This window comes from Physcomitrium patens, chromosome 17 (genome assembly GCF_059467195.1).
Source record: "Physcomitrium patens ecotype Gransden chromosome 17, ASM5946719v1, whole genome shotgun sequence".
NCBI classification, from domain to species: Eukaryota; Viridiplantae; Streptophyta; class Bryopsida; order Funariales; family Funariaceae; genus Physcomitrium; species Physcomitrium patens.
This window is the reverse complement of record NC_143426.1, coordinates 5,160,686-5,180,833: the sequence shown is the minus strand read 5'-3', so window position 1 is coordinate 5,180,833 and position 20,148 is coordinate 5,160,686. Positions and strand designations below refer to the sequence as shown.

The 20,148-nt window shown below is 38.6% G+C and overlaps 2 protein-coding genes across 5 annotated transcripts; one reads left to right on the top strand and one right to left on the bottom strand.

Annotated features, from left to right (window-relative positions):
* Window positions 1-9,941: 9,941 nt before the first annotated feature.
* Window positions 9,942-12,041, bottom strand: LOC112294826 (haloacid dehalogenase-like hydrolase domain-containing protein At2g33255). 4 transcript variants are annotated; one of them, XM_090244117.1, is made up of 2 exons: window positions 11,935-12,041; window positions 9,942-11,368 (listed from the first exon to the last, which is right to left on the bottom strand). In XM_090244117.1, the coding sequence occupies exon 2, from the start codon at window positions 11,235-11,237 to the stop codon at window positions 10,506-10,508; it is 732 nt and encodes a 243-aa protein (XP_090100243.1). In that variant the 5' UTR covers window positions 11,238-11,368; window positions 11,935-12,041; the 3' UTR covers window positions 9,942-10,505. The 4 variants fall into 4 exon arrangements, with proteins under 4 accessions (XP_090100243.1, XP_090100244.1, XP_024401479.1 ...); XM_090244118.1 differs by having other exon boundaries at window positions 9,942-11,362; XM_024545711.3 differs by having other exon boundaries at window positions 9,942-11,293.
* Window positions 12,042-12,458: 417 nt separating this feature from the next.
* Window positions 12,459-19,770, top strand: LOC112294825 (protein TIC110, chloroplastic). Its single transcript, XM_024545710.3, has 15 exons — window positions 12,459-13,135; window positions 13,800-13,983; window positions 14,315-14,383; window positions 14,695-14,793; window positions 14,898-14,964; window positions 15,168-15,232; window positions 15,491-15,585; window positions 15,834-15,958; window positions 16,155-16,255; window positions 16,485-16,701; window positions 16,906-17,060; window positions 17,302-17,427; window positions 17,840-18,379; window positions 18,581-19,027; window positions 19,290-19,770. The coding sequence occupies exons 1-15, from the start codon at window positions 12,582-12,584 to the stop codon at window positions 19,533-19,535; spliced, it is 3,090 nt and encodes a 1,029-aa protein (XP_024401478.1). The 5' UTR covers window positions 12,459-12,581; the 3' UTR covers window positions 19,536-19,770.
* The last annotated feature ends 378 nt before the right edge of the window (window positions 19,771-20,148 follow it).

Genomic DNA, 20,148 nt, shown 5'->3' with positions numbered 1-20,148 from the left:
ACTGTAAAAGAAAGAAATACAAAAGAATTGGGTACTCCGTTGGGTACCTTCCCAATAGCGGAAACTATCAATTTTATAAAAATTGGTTCTATAGAATGGCATAAATTGCTTGCCAATAAGGACTAATTTAGCGTATTTCAAAATTCGTCATTTTTACCTCCAATTCAACCAATAAACTTATTCAAGGATAATAATATTAAATTGAGGAGGTTAGAAAGTCCAAAAAAGACAATTGGAAAAGGTAGTGGTAATTTTAATAAGAAATTAAGCGGCACATTATCCTCTTCAATGGCGAGGGGTGGTCCAGCAATTCCAATAGCACTACAAATGGGTGATGTGAGCGATCGCACAACGAGCGTGGCTCTATTACCTACTTGTAGGGGCTTTTCGGGTGCGGATCTCGATCAACATTTGTCTTAGTTTCTAACAATATGTGTAGCCAATAATGAAAGAACCAAAGATATTTGGTTACGATGGTTGTCAACAACCTTAAAAGACACGACATTTGAATGGTACAACCATCAACCAGTGGATCAATTTTCAAATTGAGAAGTATTGAAGAATATATTTTTAATCCATTTTTGACTAATAGGTTTTGAGGATCATTTTCGAGAGAGGTTAATAAATAACAAAATGATCCTAGGGAAGGCGGTCGAATCGTATTATGGCTAAGTGGCTAATATACTCAGTAAGTAGCCAAATCACTAAATGCTAGAGGTATTTATCTTATCCATATTAATCAATGTTTTGCAACCACCAGAGTTGAAAATGTTTGTGAAGGAAGCTTAACCCGTTACGGTATCTGCATCCCTTAATAGAGCCAAAGTTTGGGAAGAATGCCATTATGATCAATTTTTAATTGCGGAAGCTACGTTGATTCCAGTTCAAGGCAGTTATCAAAATCCAACTTGAAACGGATTAATAGGTAGTTATCCACGAAGATTAGAAACAGTGGCCAATTCTAGTACTAATATTCAGGGGCCAGTTAATGTCACCCCATTGCAAGCTATGCCGCCAAACGTGACAACAGTGTATGCTCTATATTTTCCATATAAACAAAAAGCGATAGAATTATCAATAATATCAGTCCCAAAAGATTCCAATAAAGCCTTATTGTTGAACCTGATGAAGAAAATGGAGGAAATGGCCGTGAATATGACCAAGGATAAGGAGAAGAGGTAAAAGCCTATCAATACAAGGACCAATATTTGGTGCAGTAATTGTAAGGGCCATGGTCATTTGGTAATAGAATACCCTTCACCCTCACAAATGATAAATCAATGTATATTTTGCGGAGGAAAGCACTTAATAGCTAATTGTTGGAATTTGTAAAAGTAACAACAATTTAGTAATCAGACTATGATTCCACCAATTCATTGGGACGTCAATCAAGTTCAATCGAGAAATACATTTGGATAGAATGGAAAGCCATCTAATCGAAAAAATCAAGCATTCAATAACTTTCAAAGTTTCAATTTTAATCAGGGGTCTGCATCAAACCCCCAGCATTATAGAAAAGAGCAGCAGAGATATCAACAATATATTTCTCCGACGTCATCGAACCAAGTTCCCGCCATTCCAACGAGACAACCAGAATCATTTTCTAACCCTACATGGAACAAGCGTAGTAGGTATATACCAGTGGATACACCCAATATGCCAGATGGGGGTGCAAAAAGACCACTTTGTTATTTCCATTAAAGACAGATTGATCATTATGCCAATGAATGTCCCAATCCCAGAACCAGTGATGATTATACAACAGTTTGTGGGAATTACAAGCAGTCGGGACATACTTATGAACAATGTAATGCTTCGTCCAATTTCAATAATCGGGATCAACAGATCCAAAATTAAGGAAAAAAAGGAGGAGATAAATCAAGATCCTCAAGATTCTTCGATAAATTGGGTGGAATGTATTCAAGCCGTTCTTATCAAGAGTCACCAAAAGAAAAAATGACCAATTCAATATTTGGGTGAGCCTAATGCGAAGGGCCAATTTGACCCAATTATGGGGACATCCAATCCTGGTCCTATTACGGGCTTTTTACTGAATATGAGACCTGACTCGGTTGGACAACCCAATGAGGTCCCAATTATAGAGGCTTCTGTTCCATTTCAAACTATTTCGTTCTCTATGCCATTCCAAGAAACGTCTTTTTTGATGAAAGATCCTCTCAGAGTCGTAAATTCCAAGGAAGCTCCATCTACTGTTCCAATTCCAAGTCCATGGTGGAAGAATATCTTACATCAAGGAGTTAAACTCCAACCAATGAAAAAAAAAAAAGGCATTGAGTATTATCCTAAATATGGAACCCCATGACATATTGAAGGATCTAAATGCTATTCGGCCTTCTATTTCTATGAAGCAACTTCTAGCGGTCGCACCAGAGTGCCATTCTACATTGAATTCATCATTAATACGGCATCGAGAATGTAATAAGGAGGTATGTGAAGTCAGTTTGAACCCTGATCCAAGTGCACCAACCATCGATGTTTTGATTGATAGTGTCATGATCTCTGGCATTCAGGTGGATGGTGGTCTCAACCAAATATCTTCATTTCTACCATTATTAGCTATGCAGGCTGTCAAGAATTGACATATATGGTGGTCGAGATCAGAGCCCGACCAACCACTAAAAGTAGGTATTGGTGCCACACTTGTAGTTCGGTCTCCTACTGCTCTCATTTGTACTGCAGTTGATACTTCTGGCACTCCCACTGCCGTTGGTGTTATCACTGGTCTCCTTGCTATTTGAATTTGAATTTTTCTTCCTTTGGTTTTACTTGGACATATAATTCCTTTTTGTCGTTCCCATAGGAGATTTCTTATGCGTAATCACTCCTATCTTTCTTTTGCTTGTCGATTAATTCTTTGATAATCCTCCACTCCATAATTATCAATCATAATCTTTCATTCTTTTTTACAAAATCAATACTGCCTTGAATTATAACTTACATATTTGTAATCCTAAAAGTGATTCTTCTCACATTCTCATTCAACATATAATTCCATCTTCCATACAATCAATTTCTAATATTTCATATTGTTATCATTTCCCCGGCAGCAGCGCCAAAATATTGTTCTCGTTGTATTCAAGCTTCAATATACCAAAGCAATTGAACTAATAGAAGTAGGTTCAAACACAGAGAAAGATTGGTTATATGAATTGAGGCTGTTAGTGTCACAATTGACTGTACTCTATTGTCACGGCCATAATCATATAAGCTAATAATTACATATAGAAATAGGTAGAAGTAAGTAAAAGTAGATAAAAATAAGTTAATTGTATAATATTTAATATAGAAGCTTCCTAGAAACTTCCTAGACGCTGCTTTGACTTCATAGGTGTCTTTAATTGACTTTTTGGATTAAAAACGTGGTCAACAAGTTGGCCATGTGCCACACATGTTGTTAGCTTGAAGATCAAGCTAACTATGTGGCCCACACGTAGAAAAACTTGCCTTGTAAGTCAAGGCATGTGTCTTACAAAGTCAACACATATTGGAGGTCCTATAGAACGTCGCCACGTAGCCCCTAGTTAGATAGTATATATAGAGACAAGAGTGAAGGCTTCTTCACTCTTGTCAACTCCTTTCTTGCTTCTAGTCCAGGTTCAAGAGTCTTTAGTTTCTTGTCTTGCGGCAATAGCCATTCCAGTTTCCTTTTAATATACCTACTTGTTTATATTTTGACTTATTATATCGAGATAGCCTTTTGGTGTATATTTTTTCTCATCGAGTCTTTGTCCTTGACATCTATCTGAAATCAATTATCAAACTACAAAATACCAAGGCTCACTACTTTCATCTTAATTCAACCCATAATCCATTCTATGACTATTAATTCAACAATACTTTCTTATTCTTATCCGTTCATCCCCCACTTACTCTCTTTGTGGTTTATATATATTCAATTACTCGTCTCCAACCTACCTATTGTATTCAATTTCTCAATTCATCACACAGGATTCAATATCTCAGCTTACGACTCTCACAGTCTAGCACTCCAGACTAACCTCTTAGTATTCAGAAACTATCCATTACTCATCAACAACAAAGAAACAAAAAGAGGTAGTACCAAGCTTACCTCAGCTTACAACTCTCATAGTCAAGCCCCAATCTTCTTTTCCTCAACTTCTTTATCCTACCAAAAGATGGACTGTCGGCCAGCAAATTCCAAAGATTATGACCCTTTGAATTCTTAACCATTTATTCCACTAACAACCTATTGTTACCAACTAAACTGCCTAATGATCAGTCTAATTCTCAAGGTTATCAATAACCAACCAGTAACTTACCACAAAGTTTATTTGCCTATTCTACATGGATTATTGAAGACTCAATAAGATAAGCATCAAGAATTAATATCTTCTACTTTTAATTTTAGGACTTCTTGATTAATTAAACCAAGCAAAGATCTATACAAAAATAGATCTATGAGGAGCATATAATCTAATATGCTTTAAAAAAAGAGATGAATAAAAAGTTGTATTTTAAATCAAGTATAGATATTTTGAATATAATATCATACCTTTTGAACTCACATATATACTAGTTGCTTTTCAAAATCTAATGAATAATACCTTTTATGATTTTTTTGATGATTTTATCATCTATTATTTATAAAATATCTTAATTTATTTAAAGAATACAAAAAAGTATGAAATTTATGTTTGTCGTATATTACAAAAACTAAAAAGATGTAGGATTATATGCCAAGATGGAAAAGTGTGTATTTCACATTATTCAAGTTGACTTATTAAGATACATCATTTCAAACAATGGTCTTATAATAGATCCAAAGAAGGTCTAGACTATTATAGATTAAAATATTTCAAAAATAATTAGAGATGTATAATATTTTTTGAAATTTGTCAATTATTATAAGATCTTTATTAAGAATTTTTTTCAAATTATGGTTCTTCTTGTATATTTGATATGTAAAGTCAAACTTGAATGGAGCAATGAAGCTAAAATATCTTTTAAAGCCTTAAAAATAATATTTATTTTTGTACCAATATTATATTGCATTGATTTTTTTTAGATATTTTTTATAAAAATAGACGCATCAAATATTATTATAAGTATCATTTTGTCACAAATAGGAATATATAACAAGCTCTATCCAATAGCTTTTTATTCTAGGAAATTTTTAACAACCAAGATTAATTATAAGATCTATGATAAAAAACTACTTACAATCATAGATTCATTTTAAGAATGGCATTATTATCTAAAAGATACCTATAGTCTAGTCCAGATAGATCAGATAATATGACCATATATATAAATCATAAAGATCTAGGATACTTCATGTTGGTATATATTTTGAATTGTTTCAAAATCTATTGAAATATGTCTTTATCAAGATTTAATTTCAAGATTACTTTTCAATCCAAAAAATAACTAAGTTTTTTAGATGATTTTTTAAAATGTTCTTATCTTATACCCCAAAAAAAAAATGTTGGTTTTGATTAATAAAGAATGGTTTTCTTGAAATTAGGGCATTTTTATCTTCAAGTAATAAAATTAACATTCATTGTTGATTCAACCTTTGTCAAGCAAATTCAATCAAATATGTCCTTTGATACTTTTGTTTATGATATTAATAATAATTCTTTTGAGTCTCATGATATGTCTAAGTTTGAGTTTAAGAACAAGCCATTGTATTTTTAAGGTCGCCTATATGTTCAAGAAGACAAAATATGTTTACATATTCTTCCAACATATCACAACTTTCCAACAGCCAAACATTTTGGAATTAATATCTAAAAATGTTTGATGGCTTCAAATGTTGAAGGTAATTAAAGACTTTGTATAATCATGTACTATTATCAGATGTGGTCAATGTCAAGATTATGAAATGAATAAAAGTGGTGGGATAGCTAACAGAGAAGCAGTAGATCTCTAATTCATGAATTTGAACATATCGATTGGAGTTCTTAGTCTTATCTTGACTGCAATTCAAGTGCTTCACAAGCTTTGGTGTAATGTTCAATAATGTCAAGTTGTATTGGTTGTAATGATCAAGGCGGAGTGGATATTAAAGGAAGATAGATTTTTGGTATTGTGTCAACAAGAGTTGGGAGCTTGGTTGGATCTTACTTGTATTGGACTTTGATTTGATGAGCTAAGGATCTACTTCAATACTAGTGTTTGAAATTCAAGGCAATTTAAGCTGCAATGAGATTGTGATGCTGGATTGGATCAAGTTGCCATTAACCTTCAAGGAAGTCGATTTGTGGCATTAGAGTGTTGTAGAATCATTTAATGAATGGTGGCCTTTAAATTGGAATCATTTAAGGATTCACTTAGGTTAAGATGCAATTTAATTAGAGTTTGGAATGAATTATTTTAGATGGATTTTTAAAATTTGAATGAATTTGGTTTAGATATAGATGATAATTTGTAAATGAATTGTGCTTTAAATTGGATGACTTTTTATTCATAGATGAAAAGTTATTCTTAGATGAAAACTTTATTGTAGATGAAAAATTACTTTGGATGAATTTTTAATTTTTGATGGAAATTAATATTAGAAAAAAAAATCAATGAATTAAAAATTGATTTATAAAAAAAAGAAATTATTTTTAATATGTGTAGTTATGAATTATCAAATAACTTATATTATTGTTATAAGATATGTAAGTATACAATTTAATTAATACTAAAAGCCTTAGAATCTTAAGCAAGAATTAGAAGAATTTATTTAACTCATAATAAGAAGGTTATAGGATTTGTTGAATATTATTTGTAAGATAATCATAAAATGATAGAATTAGGAATTAGTTAAATTATTGTGAGTTAGTATAAGCTTCCAACTAGTATCAGGGATTATTATAGTTCATAATTATAAAATGTGAGATTTCTACTCTAAGAATATTAACAAGCTTGTGAAGATCTACAATAGTTGCAAATCTATTTTTACTTCCGCCAAGAGTAGCATCTATAATTTTTTTTTTTTAATACATGACTCAAATAAATTCAAAAAGTTAAATTAGAAGAAGATAATCTACAACTTTTAATATCAAATAAAAATTTCTACAAAAAAAAGTAATTATCTCTTTTTAAGGAAAAAAATATTATTAGAAAATTATAAATTAGTTTAAATATGGAAGGTTTATAACTTTCAAAAATTCAACAATAAAAGTTGTATAATCCACTCATTTCTAGAACAAAACAGAAATAATGAATTAAAACTTTTGTCAAATTGTTAAGGATATGAACATCAAAGGAAGAAAACTTGATACAATCTTGTGTCACTTGAAAAGATTAAAAAGTCACTCAAAGATGGTAATATGTTGAATTGGAATGGCTATTGCCAAAGTCAAGAAGAGTAGAAAGTCTTGAAACAAGACTAAAGACTAAATAGGCATTGATAAGAGTGAAGAAAGCTTCATTCTTGCATCCATTTATAACATCTAAATAAGAGCTATGCAACAATGTTTTATAAGACTTCTAATACATGTTGACTTTGCAAGACATATATCTTAACTTGCAAGGAAAGTTTTCAATATGTGCACCATGATTAACTTATTCCACAAGCTACCAATACATGTAACACGTAGATAACTTGTTGATTAAGTTTCTAACCTATCAATCAACTACAAACATGTGTAAAGTCAAAATCACATCTATGAAGCTTTTAGGAAGCTTTGATAGGAGATATTATAAAGTTAATATACTTTTACTTAATCATATAAGTAATTAAGGATATATATATATATATCCGTGATACAAGCTCAAATTAAAAGTGAGAATGAACAATGGTCATCATATGTATAATCAATAAATTATTGATGAAGGCATCTACAACATTGATATAACATCGCTTGGCTGTCATTGATGACAATTAATCTGCCAAAATCTCAACAATTAATATGTTCAAAGAACTACCTCACTATCTCAGATTTTGAAGTAAATGTGTATTCAACATTATAAACAATTCCATAAGTGCATCCAACCAAGGAGGTTTTATCTTAGAATAAATTTTGATTCATTCCACACTAAAATCAATACCAATTTATATCAAATTCCTAAAACATGGATGTGATTTTTGGATGTTCAAACACCTAGATGTAGTTTTTTTTGAATATTTTGCCAATCATCACAAAAATGACAAATGCATGAAGTATTGAAGTCACATGTGAAAAGCCGATCAATTAACTAGCTGGCCAGGACCTAAAGTTGGAGGGATAGGCGACAACTCCAAGCGGTTTGCAAATTGAGAGGTTCCAGCCTTGGACAGAAGAGTTTACAAGATTGACCAAGTATAGAAGTGGCATTGTAAAAGCGACAAGGAAGACGACTGGAGAACCTCTGTTCGTTCATCAGGACCGTTGGACTCCCTCGTTCCTTCGAAACCCTAATCTCGAAGCCCTTTGGTCTGGCATGGACGACGGCGTCCTCCTTGGGCGCTCAGTATATTGTGTAGCTCCCATCGGTGGGGGGGCATTGCCTTTTCTTCAAGTCTCATTCGTGTAGTGTCCCGAGGCAGGATGTGTGGGGTTTCTTGTTCTGATGTTTATGTATACTGGTATGCTAGTTTGTGTGTTTAGAGGCAACACTGCCGAGTTCACCACACCTCCTCACTTCGGTGAGGTTGGATATGGTGACCTCCTCCTTCCCTGTTGCCTACCTAGAATTCCTATCTTTACCCTTACTCCGCTTGTGCGGCATAATCGGGCCCTGGGACTCGACACCCCAGAGGAGAGGGACATGTTGTCTTGAGTGTGTGCAGGCGTTATTTTTTGTTTGGGTTGCGCAATGAGGAGAAATAAAGCGATTGTTGGAGAGCTCGCTCCGTGAACTATCAAACCTCCTACTCATACTGAGTGCTTCCATTTGTTGTGTTTGGGGGGCAAGTGACGAGACACTTTCATATGGGTAATTTGCGCCTGATGTCTGTGATGCGAACGAAATGATCTGATGCCTAGTGTGGTGCGGTGCACGGAGGAGTGGTGCGGCTGTAGGTTGGATGTGAGCTCCTGTGTTGGGTGATTTTTTGTTGTCCATTGGGTGGGGATGACCCGCCAACCTGCCACGAAGGGGGTAGCTCTTGCAGTGATCCTTTTTCGACCAGGGTTAGGCGGATATTGAGTTTCACCCCTTGATAGGAAGCCAGTTGTAAATCTCGTTGCAGAATGGCGCCATTTCAGGTGATGATATCGAATGTTGTTAGTCCTGTCTGCCATGCACATACCCAATGACGACAATCTCCCAAGATAGGAAGTGCCGTATGACATGCAAAGTCAATCTCTGAATAACTAGTCATTACCTCTGTATCTGCGGCGAGCGTGGCATACTATCGCAGTCGTGCAGAAGGCTTGGTAGCTTGATAGGTGAATCAGAAGTTGGCGAATGATTTGACACGGGTTTCTGAGGGTTTCCGAGACGACCACCGCAATGGTGGTTTGCTGACAGTCCTTGCGCCCCTTTACCAATACCAAGAGTAAGACAATACTTGATGGTTTAATGGCGGTTGCGCGAAATCACAGGCCGTGGTTATACTGGATTCGTGGGCGCTGGTTGGTCTCTCTGAATCCGGGAAAGCCACTGGACAGTTTAAACTTGAACTGCCGATGTTTGATGATGAAGTTAGCAGAAGTACTTGGACATACACTACGTCTCGGATTGTAGTCAATGGGAAGCCGAAACCGGAATGGCTGATACGAATCAGGGCTGTCCAATATCAAGCAGAAGTACTTGACTGGAATCATAACTGATGGAAAGTAGTACACACGGGTAGGGTAATAACAACTTGTTAAAGTTTACACGAAACAGCAAATAGCATGGATAATTTACTCATTAATCAAAATAATATATTACTGAGCGGTTTAAAGAGAGTCCATACCAATTGTAAAAATTACAGACAAATTTATAAGATGAAATCTTCAGTACGTTTATACCAACAAGTGAAAATATGTCTGATGGACAGATTGGACAAAAACTGATCACTCGCCGTTTTTTGCTTACACAATCACTTAAAATTTATCAAGCCATAATGTCAAATGTTTAATGGCCAAAACACTCCTAAAAGTGTAGGCGAGATCTATCCCTCGTGTATAATAAAAGGTAAAAACTAGGAGATGGAAGATGCCAATTACCACCTCGCGAAAAATGTAGGCGAATCCAACTCTTCCAGAACAAATCTTTGAATAAATTTCATCTACTTAATTCATACAAATCCTTCCAAACTTGATACGACAACTGGAATCCTCGTCTCTCGGCTTGAAACTGCACCCGCGAATCAGTCCCCGAATTCCTACAAATCCCTCGAAGTGCGATTAATCTCGAATTGGATTTTATGATGTATGGATTCTCACGAAGAGTGTGCAACGGGAATTTGGTATGACAATCCACAAAGAAGACCGATCCAAGTCATGATCGCACCAAGAGGAGTTGCCTCAGATGCAGGAGCTGGGAGAGGCCGACGTGGGTTGGAATCAATGGATGTGGAGCTAGTGGGTGCGCTAAAGCCAAGATGCTCAATCCTGGCTCTGCTAGCCTGTTTCTGCAGATTGCAGATCATAGTTGTCGAGGATGGAGATGATGTCGTAGAAGCTCTGAATCTTGTGGGTTGGGGTTTGTTCATCGGGAAGAGATCCAGTTTCGTATCGCCCTGACTCGTCCAGCAAGCATGTCAAGGCGCCCGCGCGGTTGCCGCAGACGATATCGTCCGATGCGCTGTCACCCACCATCATGACCTGGCTAGGGCTCATACCCCAGACATCGCAGATGTGCAGTAACGGCGCTGGGCTGGGTTTGTAAGGCGTGAACTCACGGCTCAGGGCAGGGGCGAATGCTTTCAATCCGAATCGAGAGTGGAAGTAGTCGACGGAATCTTTCACGTTGCGGGTGATTAGACCTCGACGAATGCGACGAACGTCCAGAAACGAGCAAACCTCCTTGGCGCCCGGCATAATCTGGAGCTTGCCGTGGGCTTCCTTCTCAATTTCCGTGATAATAGCGTATGCGCGAACCTGCTTGTCGGGGCTCCACGAGGAAATCTCGTGCAGAATGTCGATTGGGGAGTTGTTTACAACGTCCGGGTGGTCTTCCCCTAATGTGCGTTTGTACATGAGTTGGAAATCGATGCAGGGCACAGTGAGGGTCCCGTCCATGTCGAAGACTATCCCCTTCAACGGAGGCTTGGCATGTGAGTTTGCTCCAGCAGTTGCCATTATCGCAAGCCGTCGTATGGGTAACACAGCCCCTGCCAAACTGTTCCGCATCAATCCTCCCGTGGTTCACAGTTCATCCACCAGTAGCTCATGTTACGATTTCTCCTCTGCGAAACATAACAAATGCCAGCCTGAGTCCATAGAACCGGTTGAGCTCAATTCACTTGCCTGGCTCCCTACACCTTTCCGCACAAACCACTTTTAATCTTCATACAAAGGTGAAATTGTAGGTAAGTTTCTTGCGTTCCTTACTTCAGCTATTGTGTTAACACTACTCTTAATGAGGGCATCAGAAAACAGTTTCTTAAAGAATACAAAAGCACAGCATATGAACTCTTGGAAAGACGATAAGCACATGCAGCATCTGTATTAAATGTGAGTGACGTTTATTAGTTCAACAAAGTGTCGCAATCTCAAATTCTAATGATACCATAATCGTAATTTCAAGTTGTCGAACACCCAAAATTCTATGTGCAGCAGACTTGACTCGAGCTCTGGGTAACAAAAGCCATTAAAAACAACCGTGATGGCTTCGTAGAGAAGCTTAACCTAACTCTACAGTCAACACCATGTGAAATTCCGGTAATGGTTTTGGATACCTATCTGGCAATTCTAAACATACTACTTGAGAATTCAATATTCAAACACCACCACCCAAATCAGAGACGAAAAACCTCTAATTCAGCGTCAGAGCACCAAACCACACCCTAAGACCAACAAAGGTCCATTGCCAATACAACACGCTTACCTCCAAAAACTCCAGACATTTGGAGAACACACGAAATCCACGACATGAAATTGTACGTTTCCCAAGATGCTCCAAAATATGTTTGGCTCCCGAGCAAAGGCTTTACAATTCTCCGTCTACAACCACCACCAGCTCTGTTCTGAACCATAAGGCCTTTTGGATTGCCAGCAGCATCTACCACCGTCCATCCAACCCCGCCAATGATCGTCATTCCCTTCGCAATAGCAGCCCAGGCTCGAAATAGGAATACACTCTGAGCGAAGAGACGTGTAGATTCTCATTCATCCCTTACCCTTCGCCAGGGTTTGCGAGTGAGAGTCATTCATACAGAAACCTATAAACCTGAAAAATATAGATACTAAAATAATATGGTGGTCACTTCGAGTCATGGCAGTAAATGATCCCAACTCGTCATTCCAAAGGCAGTAGCGCGCGACTTATCCATCCGCCTGTCGATAGTTGGGAAGGTTTCCGGTGTAGCTATACAACTGCATTCTGTTGAAGCATTTAGTCTTTTGCCTTGCTCCCTCCCCTGGCTCTGGTCCCAGTGTGCGTGTCTCCCCCCTCTCTGCCGCAATCCTTTCTCGGTTGCGCTAGAGAAGGGTTGGCTTACCTCTTGTTGAACAGTGTGAGAAGCATTCACCATCATGTTAGCCTCTCAAGCGCAGACGCTTCGGTGCCACCACAAACCTGGATTCACCTCTAATTCTTCAGCTAGGATTCCCTCATACACTGGGTTGTGGAAAGCTTCGCTGCCTCGACGACCCGGGAAGGCATTGCCAACGAGCTTTGTATTTCGCAGCAGGAGGCGATTGACATGTAGGGCTCTCTTAGAGCAGGAAGCCTCGAATTCCTCACCCAAGGTTAGTTTGTTTGGGAGGGAGCAACAGCTCTCGGGGCCACAGAAGATATTGGAAGGGTTGCCGGCGCCCGCCCGCTATGTCGGAAGCGCAGCCGTTGTGGCTGGAGCGTTGGCAGCAGGATACCTGCTGGGAGGAAGGGTGCCCATAGGAAGGTACCAAGGGTCCCAGGTTGCTGCTGTTGGGGGAGCGGTCTCTTTGGGTGTCATTGGAGGTGCAACTGTTTTTGCTTTTAATGCTGCGGCTCCCCAGGTCGCAGCCGTGCAGCTGAGAAATAAGCTTGTCAATCACTCTGATCCTACGAGCTTGACCCCTACTGAAATTGACGAAGTTGGAAAAAAGTATGATATTCATGTCTTTTTCGTTTTATGATTTCATGCGACGTTTGCCGTGGTGCGGTCACTCAAGTTGTCCATGAATTCTTTCAAATTGAGAATTCGCAACGTCTGGGATGATGGTAAAACATCTGAGGATGTTGCACGATTCAATGTTTTTTCTATCCCGGAGTGAGTTGGGAGTGTTATCTTGTAGTGGATGAGTAACTGAAGTTCCCGGCTGGACTGTTGCGTCAGGTTTTTCTGCGACTAAGTATGACCACTTTTCTCAGTCTGTCTGTATTGGTTATGAGAACGAAATGAGGGTGCTGTGTCTGTAGACGATTGCTAATTACAAGTTTCGAATGGGGTCATCGTCAGATTTTCGAATTCCTGGTCACCTGTGTATACATAGTTTGAAACGGTTGGGTTCAGGGTTTTTACTGACCTCTTTAGAATGATGTTCATCATATTTTAGGTGCTTGCAGAGTAGATATAGGGTTCAAGTCATTGTTGAGGAAGCCCCGAATGTTTGTGCCAAGTCTAAGGTTGCTATGAATCAAGCTATTTAAAAACCTGCACACGACCCCCATCGATGAGGTGGCGGATTCTTTTGTCGATGGGCATCTGGATTTGAAAATTCGAAATTTTAGAGAAGACCTAACCGTAACTTTACTATGATTGTTTACAGGTATGGTATCAGTAGGCAAAATGAAAGGTTCAATGCTGAGATTCGAGACTTGTACGCCAGTTATATTACGGGGGTAATTCCTCCAGGAAATGGAGATTTGAAGGGAGATGAAGTGGAATCCATTATTGCATTTAAGAATGCTCTGGGCTTGGATGATCCTGATGCTGCGGCTATGCACATTGAGGTAGAATTTTTAGTGCGTGATTCTCTTGTATGAAGCATTCTCGAATCACCTGAGACTATTTTCTGTGTACTAAGTTATCTTTTCCATCCACGTGTAAGACTGCAGTACTTGTAGGATGTCTGTTTAAGAATTCTAATATGCTTAACCCGCTTACATCATGACCACTCTGTGTGTTGGCTGCAACAACGAGTCTGTTCAAACTAGAATGTACAGGAACTTTGTCTTTTCATGATATCCTTCTTAGTGTCCTTGTCTGGGTTTGAATACGCTTATGTCTGGCGGGTGCACCTTCCTTCTCGGAAAGGTTTATAATATTGGCATGGATTTCCAGGTTGGCAGACGCTTATTCAGGCAACGATTAGAGATTGGTGATCGCGAAGGTGCCGTTGAGGAGCGCAGGGTAAGCCGTGAACATCTTTCTTATGTCCACTTGCGTTTGGATGCTTGGAGTACTAAGAGCCGGCGTGCATTGGCTTTTGTTTTGTTGTTCAAATTGCTCGTTGCATCGAACAAGTCTGGGCATTTGTTAACGTGAAAGCGGTCCGATTTAGAAAGTTGGTGTCATAACATCCAAAACAGGAAGTATTTCTGGCGATTGATGAATTATGGCTTTCACGCGTCTCTTCATCCTTGGAAGAGGATTCCAGTATTTTTATCCCGGTTCAATTTTTGCACACATATGCTGAGGATTTCTGATTTGAGTGCTTACAGACATTCCAGAAGTTAGTGTACGTGTCAACTTTGGTATTTGGCGAGGCCTCCAAGTTTCTACTTCCATGGAAGCGGGTTTTCAAAGTTACAGATGCTCAGGTCAATCACTGCTCCTCTCACAAGGCATCTTTCTTGAGTTTTATATAAGAACCAGCCTAGTTTTTTCAAATTTGACTCATTGAAATACAAGTGAATGCCTTCAGGTTGATGTTGCTGTACGGGATAATGCATCGCGCCTATTTAGTGTGCAACTCAACAGTATCGGGCCCGGTAAGTTCTGCAGCGTCTATATTTTCAACAAGATAACTCAAGCGAAATGAAATGACTCGTGTTTTTCAAGAGAAGATTTTTTTTTACTCTGTTGAAGTTGAGTTCCCTTGCGTTATCTATTCTCCCCGCTTTGAAATTCCTGATAGCTGCCATTAATACACTTGGTGGCCTTCATAAACGATGTTTTCAATTTCATGCTGCAGATTTTGACATCGAGCAGATTAAGGACTTGAGGAAGACCCAACTTAAACTGAAACTTACAGATGAGGTGCTGTGCTTTCATCTATTTTCCTAGCACTCGTCATTGGTCATAGATTTTAGACTTGTGGGTCGTGCTAATCATCGTATTTTCAACCGCTGGATTTTCTTCATCTTTGTTCAGCCTCTGAAAGATGCAGCCGAATTGTTATATGTTTTCATCTAGCGTATCACGAAGGATCAAAGACATCAGGGGTTGCAAGATTAAGTCTCACATCCATGTATAGTTTACTCCAGATCGACTCATTTTGGTCAAACTGTGTTGTAGGTTGCTGCTGAAGTTTTTAGAAGTCATGTCCAAAAGCAACTTGAACAGCACATTGTTTCTGCCATGGAAATCTTGAAATCTCGAGCTCGGATCAAGTTTGTTACTGCACCTACTTCATGTTTAGGTTTTTATTTATTTATTTATTTATAGTGATTACATCGTCTTAAACATCAATCACGCATCTTTTGGTTTTGGTTTGAATCTATTAAGCCCGTGAGTCCTCGAAATCAGTGATTCTCTAATGAACCTCCTTTCGACTAAAGCGTTCGTCTGAACTTGCTCTCATGTGCATGAGGACCTTGGTCTTTGAGATTGACGTGTGAATTGATTTTCCGTAATGTAGGGACACTACGAAGATAGTCAGAGATCTGGACAACGCATTGGCCTTCAATGCGAAATTAGGTGCTATTGCATCTGGAGCGGATGCAAATGATCTTCTTCCTGGGATTGGCCCTATTAGTGTTCTAGGTATAATCCATTTTTCTCGAATCTCCTATTGCTGCAGCGATTTCAGAGAAGAAACCTTTAGTTTATACGGAGAGCAGATAGTAAATCAGCTGTTGCTGACCGATATATTACATTGCCAGTTGTACTCTACTAAACGTGTGATCAGATATTGCGTATTTGGTGAGTTTTTACTAAAGGTAGATGTGTTTGGTTTCAGGTGGCCAGTTTGAATCTGACCGGCAGATGGATGATCTTAAACAACTTTATCGCGTATTCCTTACTGAAGCGTTCGCTGGTGGCAAATTAGAGGATACCAAGGTGTACACTCTAAACTGACAATGTAAAGATGTGCTGAATGAAGATCTTTTAACTCTTCAGTGTTTATGAGTAAAGATTATTAGCTTTAGGACACTGTTGTCTGTGGGTGTGTATTGCAAAAATCTTGAATAGGCCTGTAAATGTAAGCGGCAGGAGCATCAGTGCATGTGCTGCAGTTTCTGAAGTGTCCAATTAATAAATATACTAAATCCAGGAGAATATGGAACAGGTAATTGCACTTGGCCAGCTGAGAAACACCTTTGGAATGGGCAAACGGGAAGCTGAAGATGTTATGCAAGAAGTTGTTGTGAAGATATATAGGCGCTTGTTGGCAAAAGCTGTTCAGAATGGCGACCTCGAGGCTGCACCAAGCAAGGCAGTTTTCCTGCAAAATCTTTGTGACACTCTGAAGTTCGACCCTACTAAAGCTAGTCAAATTCATGAGGGTATTTGTCTTTCAGCTCTCATAACTAAACTCATTAAATTCTCCTTGTCCAACGCAAATATTAAGTATGTCGTAAGGTCTTCATTTCATCTAATGTTTGTTGAATGTTGGATGTGGGATATGTTTATTTAATTTTTCTATGTATGTTTTCTTGTTTTGGTTTATTTGGATTTAGTTCCTATCTGAGAGGCCCTGGGTTGTGCAGAAATTTACAGGAATAAACTTGAGCAGTGTGTCGCGGATGGCAAATTGGACGATGAAGACGTCAAAAACCTGTTGCGGTTGCGCGTATTTTTGTGCATTCCTCAAGACATTGTTGACTCTGCGCATGCTCAAATTTGTGGACGTATCTTCACAAAGGTATTTGTTTGTGGATGTTATTTCTAAACCCTACTCTCTTTTCCTGTGAGTGTACTTCATTTTCCACAGCAGAATAGCTTTTACATGCAATTTTCTTGATTCAGGCGTTTTACCTTGCACATTTCTTGTTTAGGTATTACATTGTCACGAGTAGTCTGGGTTGCTCTCAACCTTTGGGGTTGTTTCAGGCAATTTTGATCGATTCTCTTAAATATGACGCTGTTTTTCCTTGGTAATGCAGGTAGTGGATGATGCCATTAGTGCAGGTATCGATGGTTATGATGCAGATATGAAGGCTGCTGTACGAAATGCAGCAACAGGCCTACGTCTCACACAACAGGCTGCTATGGACATCGCATCTAAGGCGGTTAGTAATTTGCCCCTATCAACTTACCGGTTTTTTTCAAATCCATTTCTCTGGAGATTTGATGGCTGAATTGTAGGCCAGCTTTTAAGCAGAATTATGGATAATTTTCACTTTAAAAATAGATCCTAGTGCTATTGTTTGTTGTCCTTCTTGTTGAAAGTGCATAGTTGTATAATTGTGCTTTTCGAATTCTTCTCACGCATACGTTTTTCTTGAAGAGCGATTTTTCCTTGAAGGCATTTTATCAATGTTGTACATGCTGGGTGTATCTACTCTATTTATATGTCAATGAGTTCAATGAGAAACCTGCCATATGCTTTAAGTAAGCTCGACGCACTGCACTTCTGGGCGTGGTCATAGTTTAAGCTTTGTTAGGTTCACTACTGAGGTCACTTGTTATTTCCCTTTGCAGGTCCGGGGAGTGTTTTTGACGTATGTCAAGAGATCAAGGAGTGCTGGTAGCCGTGTGGAGTCTGCTAGGGAGCTTAAGAAGATGGTCATCTTCAGCAACATAGTAGTTTCAGAGCTTATTGCTGATATTAAGGGTGACATCCCAGCTGCAGAGAAAGGAGAGACCAAGGAAGAAACCAAGAAGGATGAGAAAGATATTGACCTTGAGGATGAGGAGGACTTTGAGAACATCCAGTCTCTGAAGAAAACCAAGCCTGGAGCCCAACTTGAAGGCCGCATGGAAAAAAGTTCACAAAATGAAATCACAGTTAGAGATGAACTGGAATTACGTGAGCGGACGGACCTCTACAGAACTTATTTGATTTACTGTCTCTCGGGAGAGACGACTGGAATGCCTATGGGCACTCAAATCGTTACTCAAAGGGATGATACGGAGTTTGTGAGACTTGGTCAATTAGGTCAAATCTTGGGCATGACTTCTAAGGAGGTTGCGGATGTTCATAAAGGTCTTGCTGAGCAAGCATTCAGTCAACAAGCGAAGGTCAGCTTTCATAACCGCTTTTGTATAATAACCTACATTTATTCTAAGTGTGAAATGACAATCCTAGTGAACCTATTGTGTGCATATTACTCCTTACATTGCATGCCGCAGTGGCTGTCGTTTCTAAGTTGAGAAGAGCTGGAAACATCCTTGAAGTGCCATCATCTGCTATCTTACTTTCTAGAAATCTTTTGACTGCAGGTTATATTGGCTGATGGCCAGCTTAGCAAAGCCCGTATGGAGCAACTCACGGAACTCCAGAAGCAACTTGGCTTGCCAGCAGAGTCTGCCAAGAAGGTCATCGAGGGTATCACCACAACAAGAATGTCTGGTGCTATCGAATCTGCTATTAACCAAGGAAGGCTGAATGTTGAAGAAGTGAAAGAACTAAGGGAAGCTGGAGTGGACATCGATGGGATGATCCCTAAGCCAGTGAGGCAAAAGTTATTCAAAAAGGTAGTCGACAGAACTCTATCTTCAGGAACTGGGGACTTTGATGAAGCCGAACTGTACGAGAAGCTGCCCGAAGAGCTAGGCATTACCACAGATGAAGCCAAGAAGATGACGCTGGACCTTGCCAAAGAAAGGTTGTCGAATTCTCTCATTCAAGCGGTTTCACTCCTGCGACAAAAGAAACCGGCTGACGTGGTGAGTCTCCAAACTGAACCTGTTCTGATGATATTTACGCTTAGTATCATTTTTTTATCTCTTATTATATGGCGAATTAGCTAGCCATTATTTAGACTCCAATCTGGTATCTCCAATGCATAGGTTCATACAGATGTTACAATAATACTGCAAACTAACAACAAGCCACAACGTCATGTATCTCCGAAATGGCATTTGCTCTAGGGCTCATCTTAAATGATATTAAATCACGTCTTAACATTGGATAACCTTGTGCTGCTAGGTTTCCACTTTGAACAACTTGCTGGCGTGCGACAAGGTGTCCCCATCACCTGCTCTGTCTTGGGCAGTCAAAGATGAACTGCTAGATCTCTTCTGCATATACGTGAAAGATCCTCAGTCAGATGAGAAAGTATCGAGGTTACGAGAGCTACTTGGTATTGACGAGTCCCAAGCGAAGAGCCTGCAAGAGATGGTGTTAACTAAAGGATTTTCACTAGGTTTAGAGGAGGAAGAGTTCAGTTTTTAGGTGAAGGTTTTAAAGTTCAGATTTGAAGAACTATGCCTGGTTACAAATGTAGAAGAGTAGAGGTAGAAATAAGGGAGGTTCGAATAGGTTGAGTGTAATGTAACAAATTTTCAAGAACATGGCACGAACTTGCACGGTTGCTAGAGCATAGATTACGAAGATGAGTGAATTGGTAATGTATTTGTAGTAACCAGCTCGTTATAAGAATGGCCATGAATCAACTGTTCCAAACCAAGTGCAGCATTGGCGTGTTGTTCCAACGTTACTTTCAATGGATGTTGAGTTGTCAGTTTTCTAAACGATATATATATATATATATATCCTTTGTAGACTATCATGAATACAAATTATAATAACCCACAAGTTTCTAATATAATTGAAATATTTTGTTTGCTTTCTTGACATGTTGTGCACTATGTAAATAAACATATCATTTGGTTTTTTTAATTATTATTAATTTGCAATACATTTGATTATGATATAAATTAATATTTTTGTAGTTATCACAATGAAGAAGCTATAGTAGGCATTAAGTATAATATATATATATATATATATATATATGTACACACATACATACATGCACACACACATAAAAATGATTTTGTGAAGT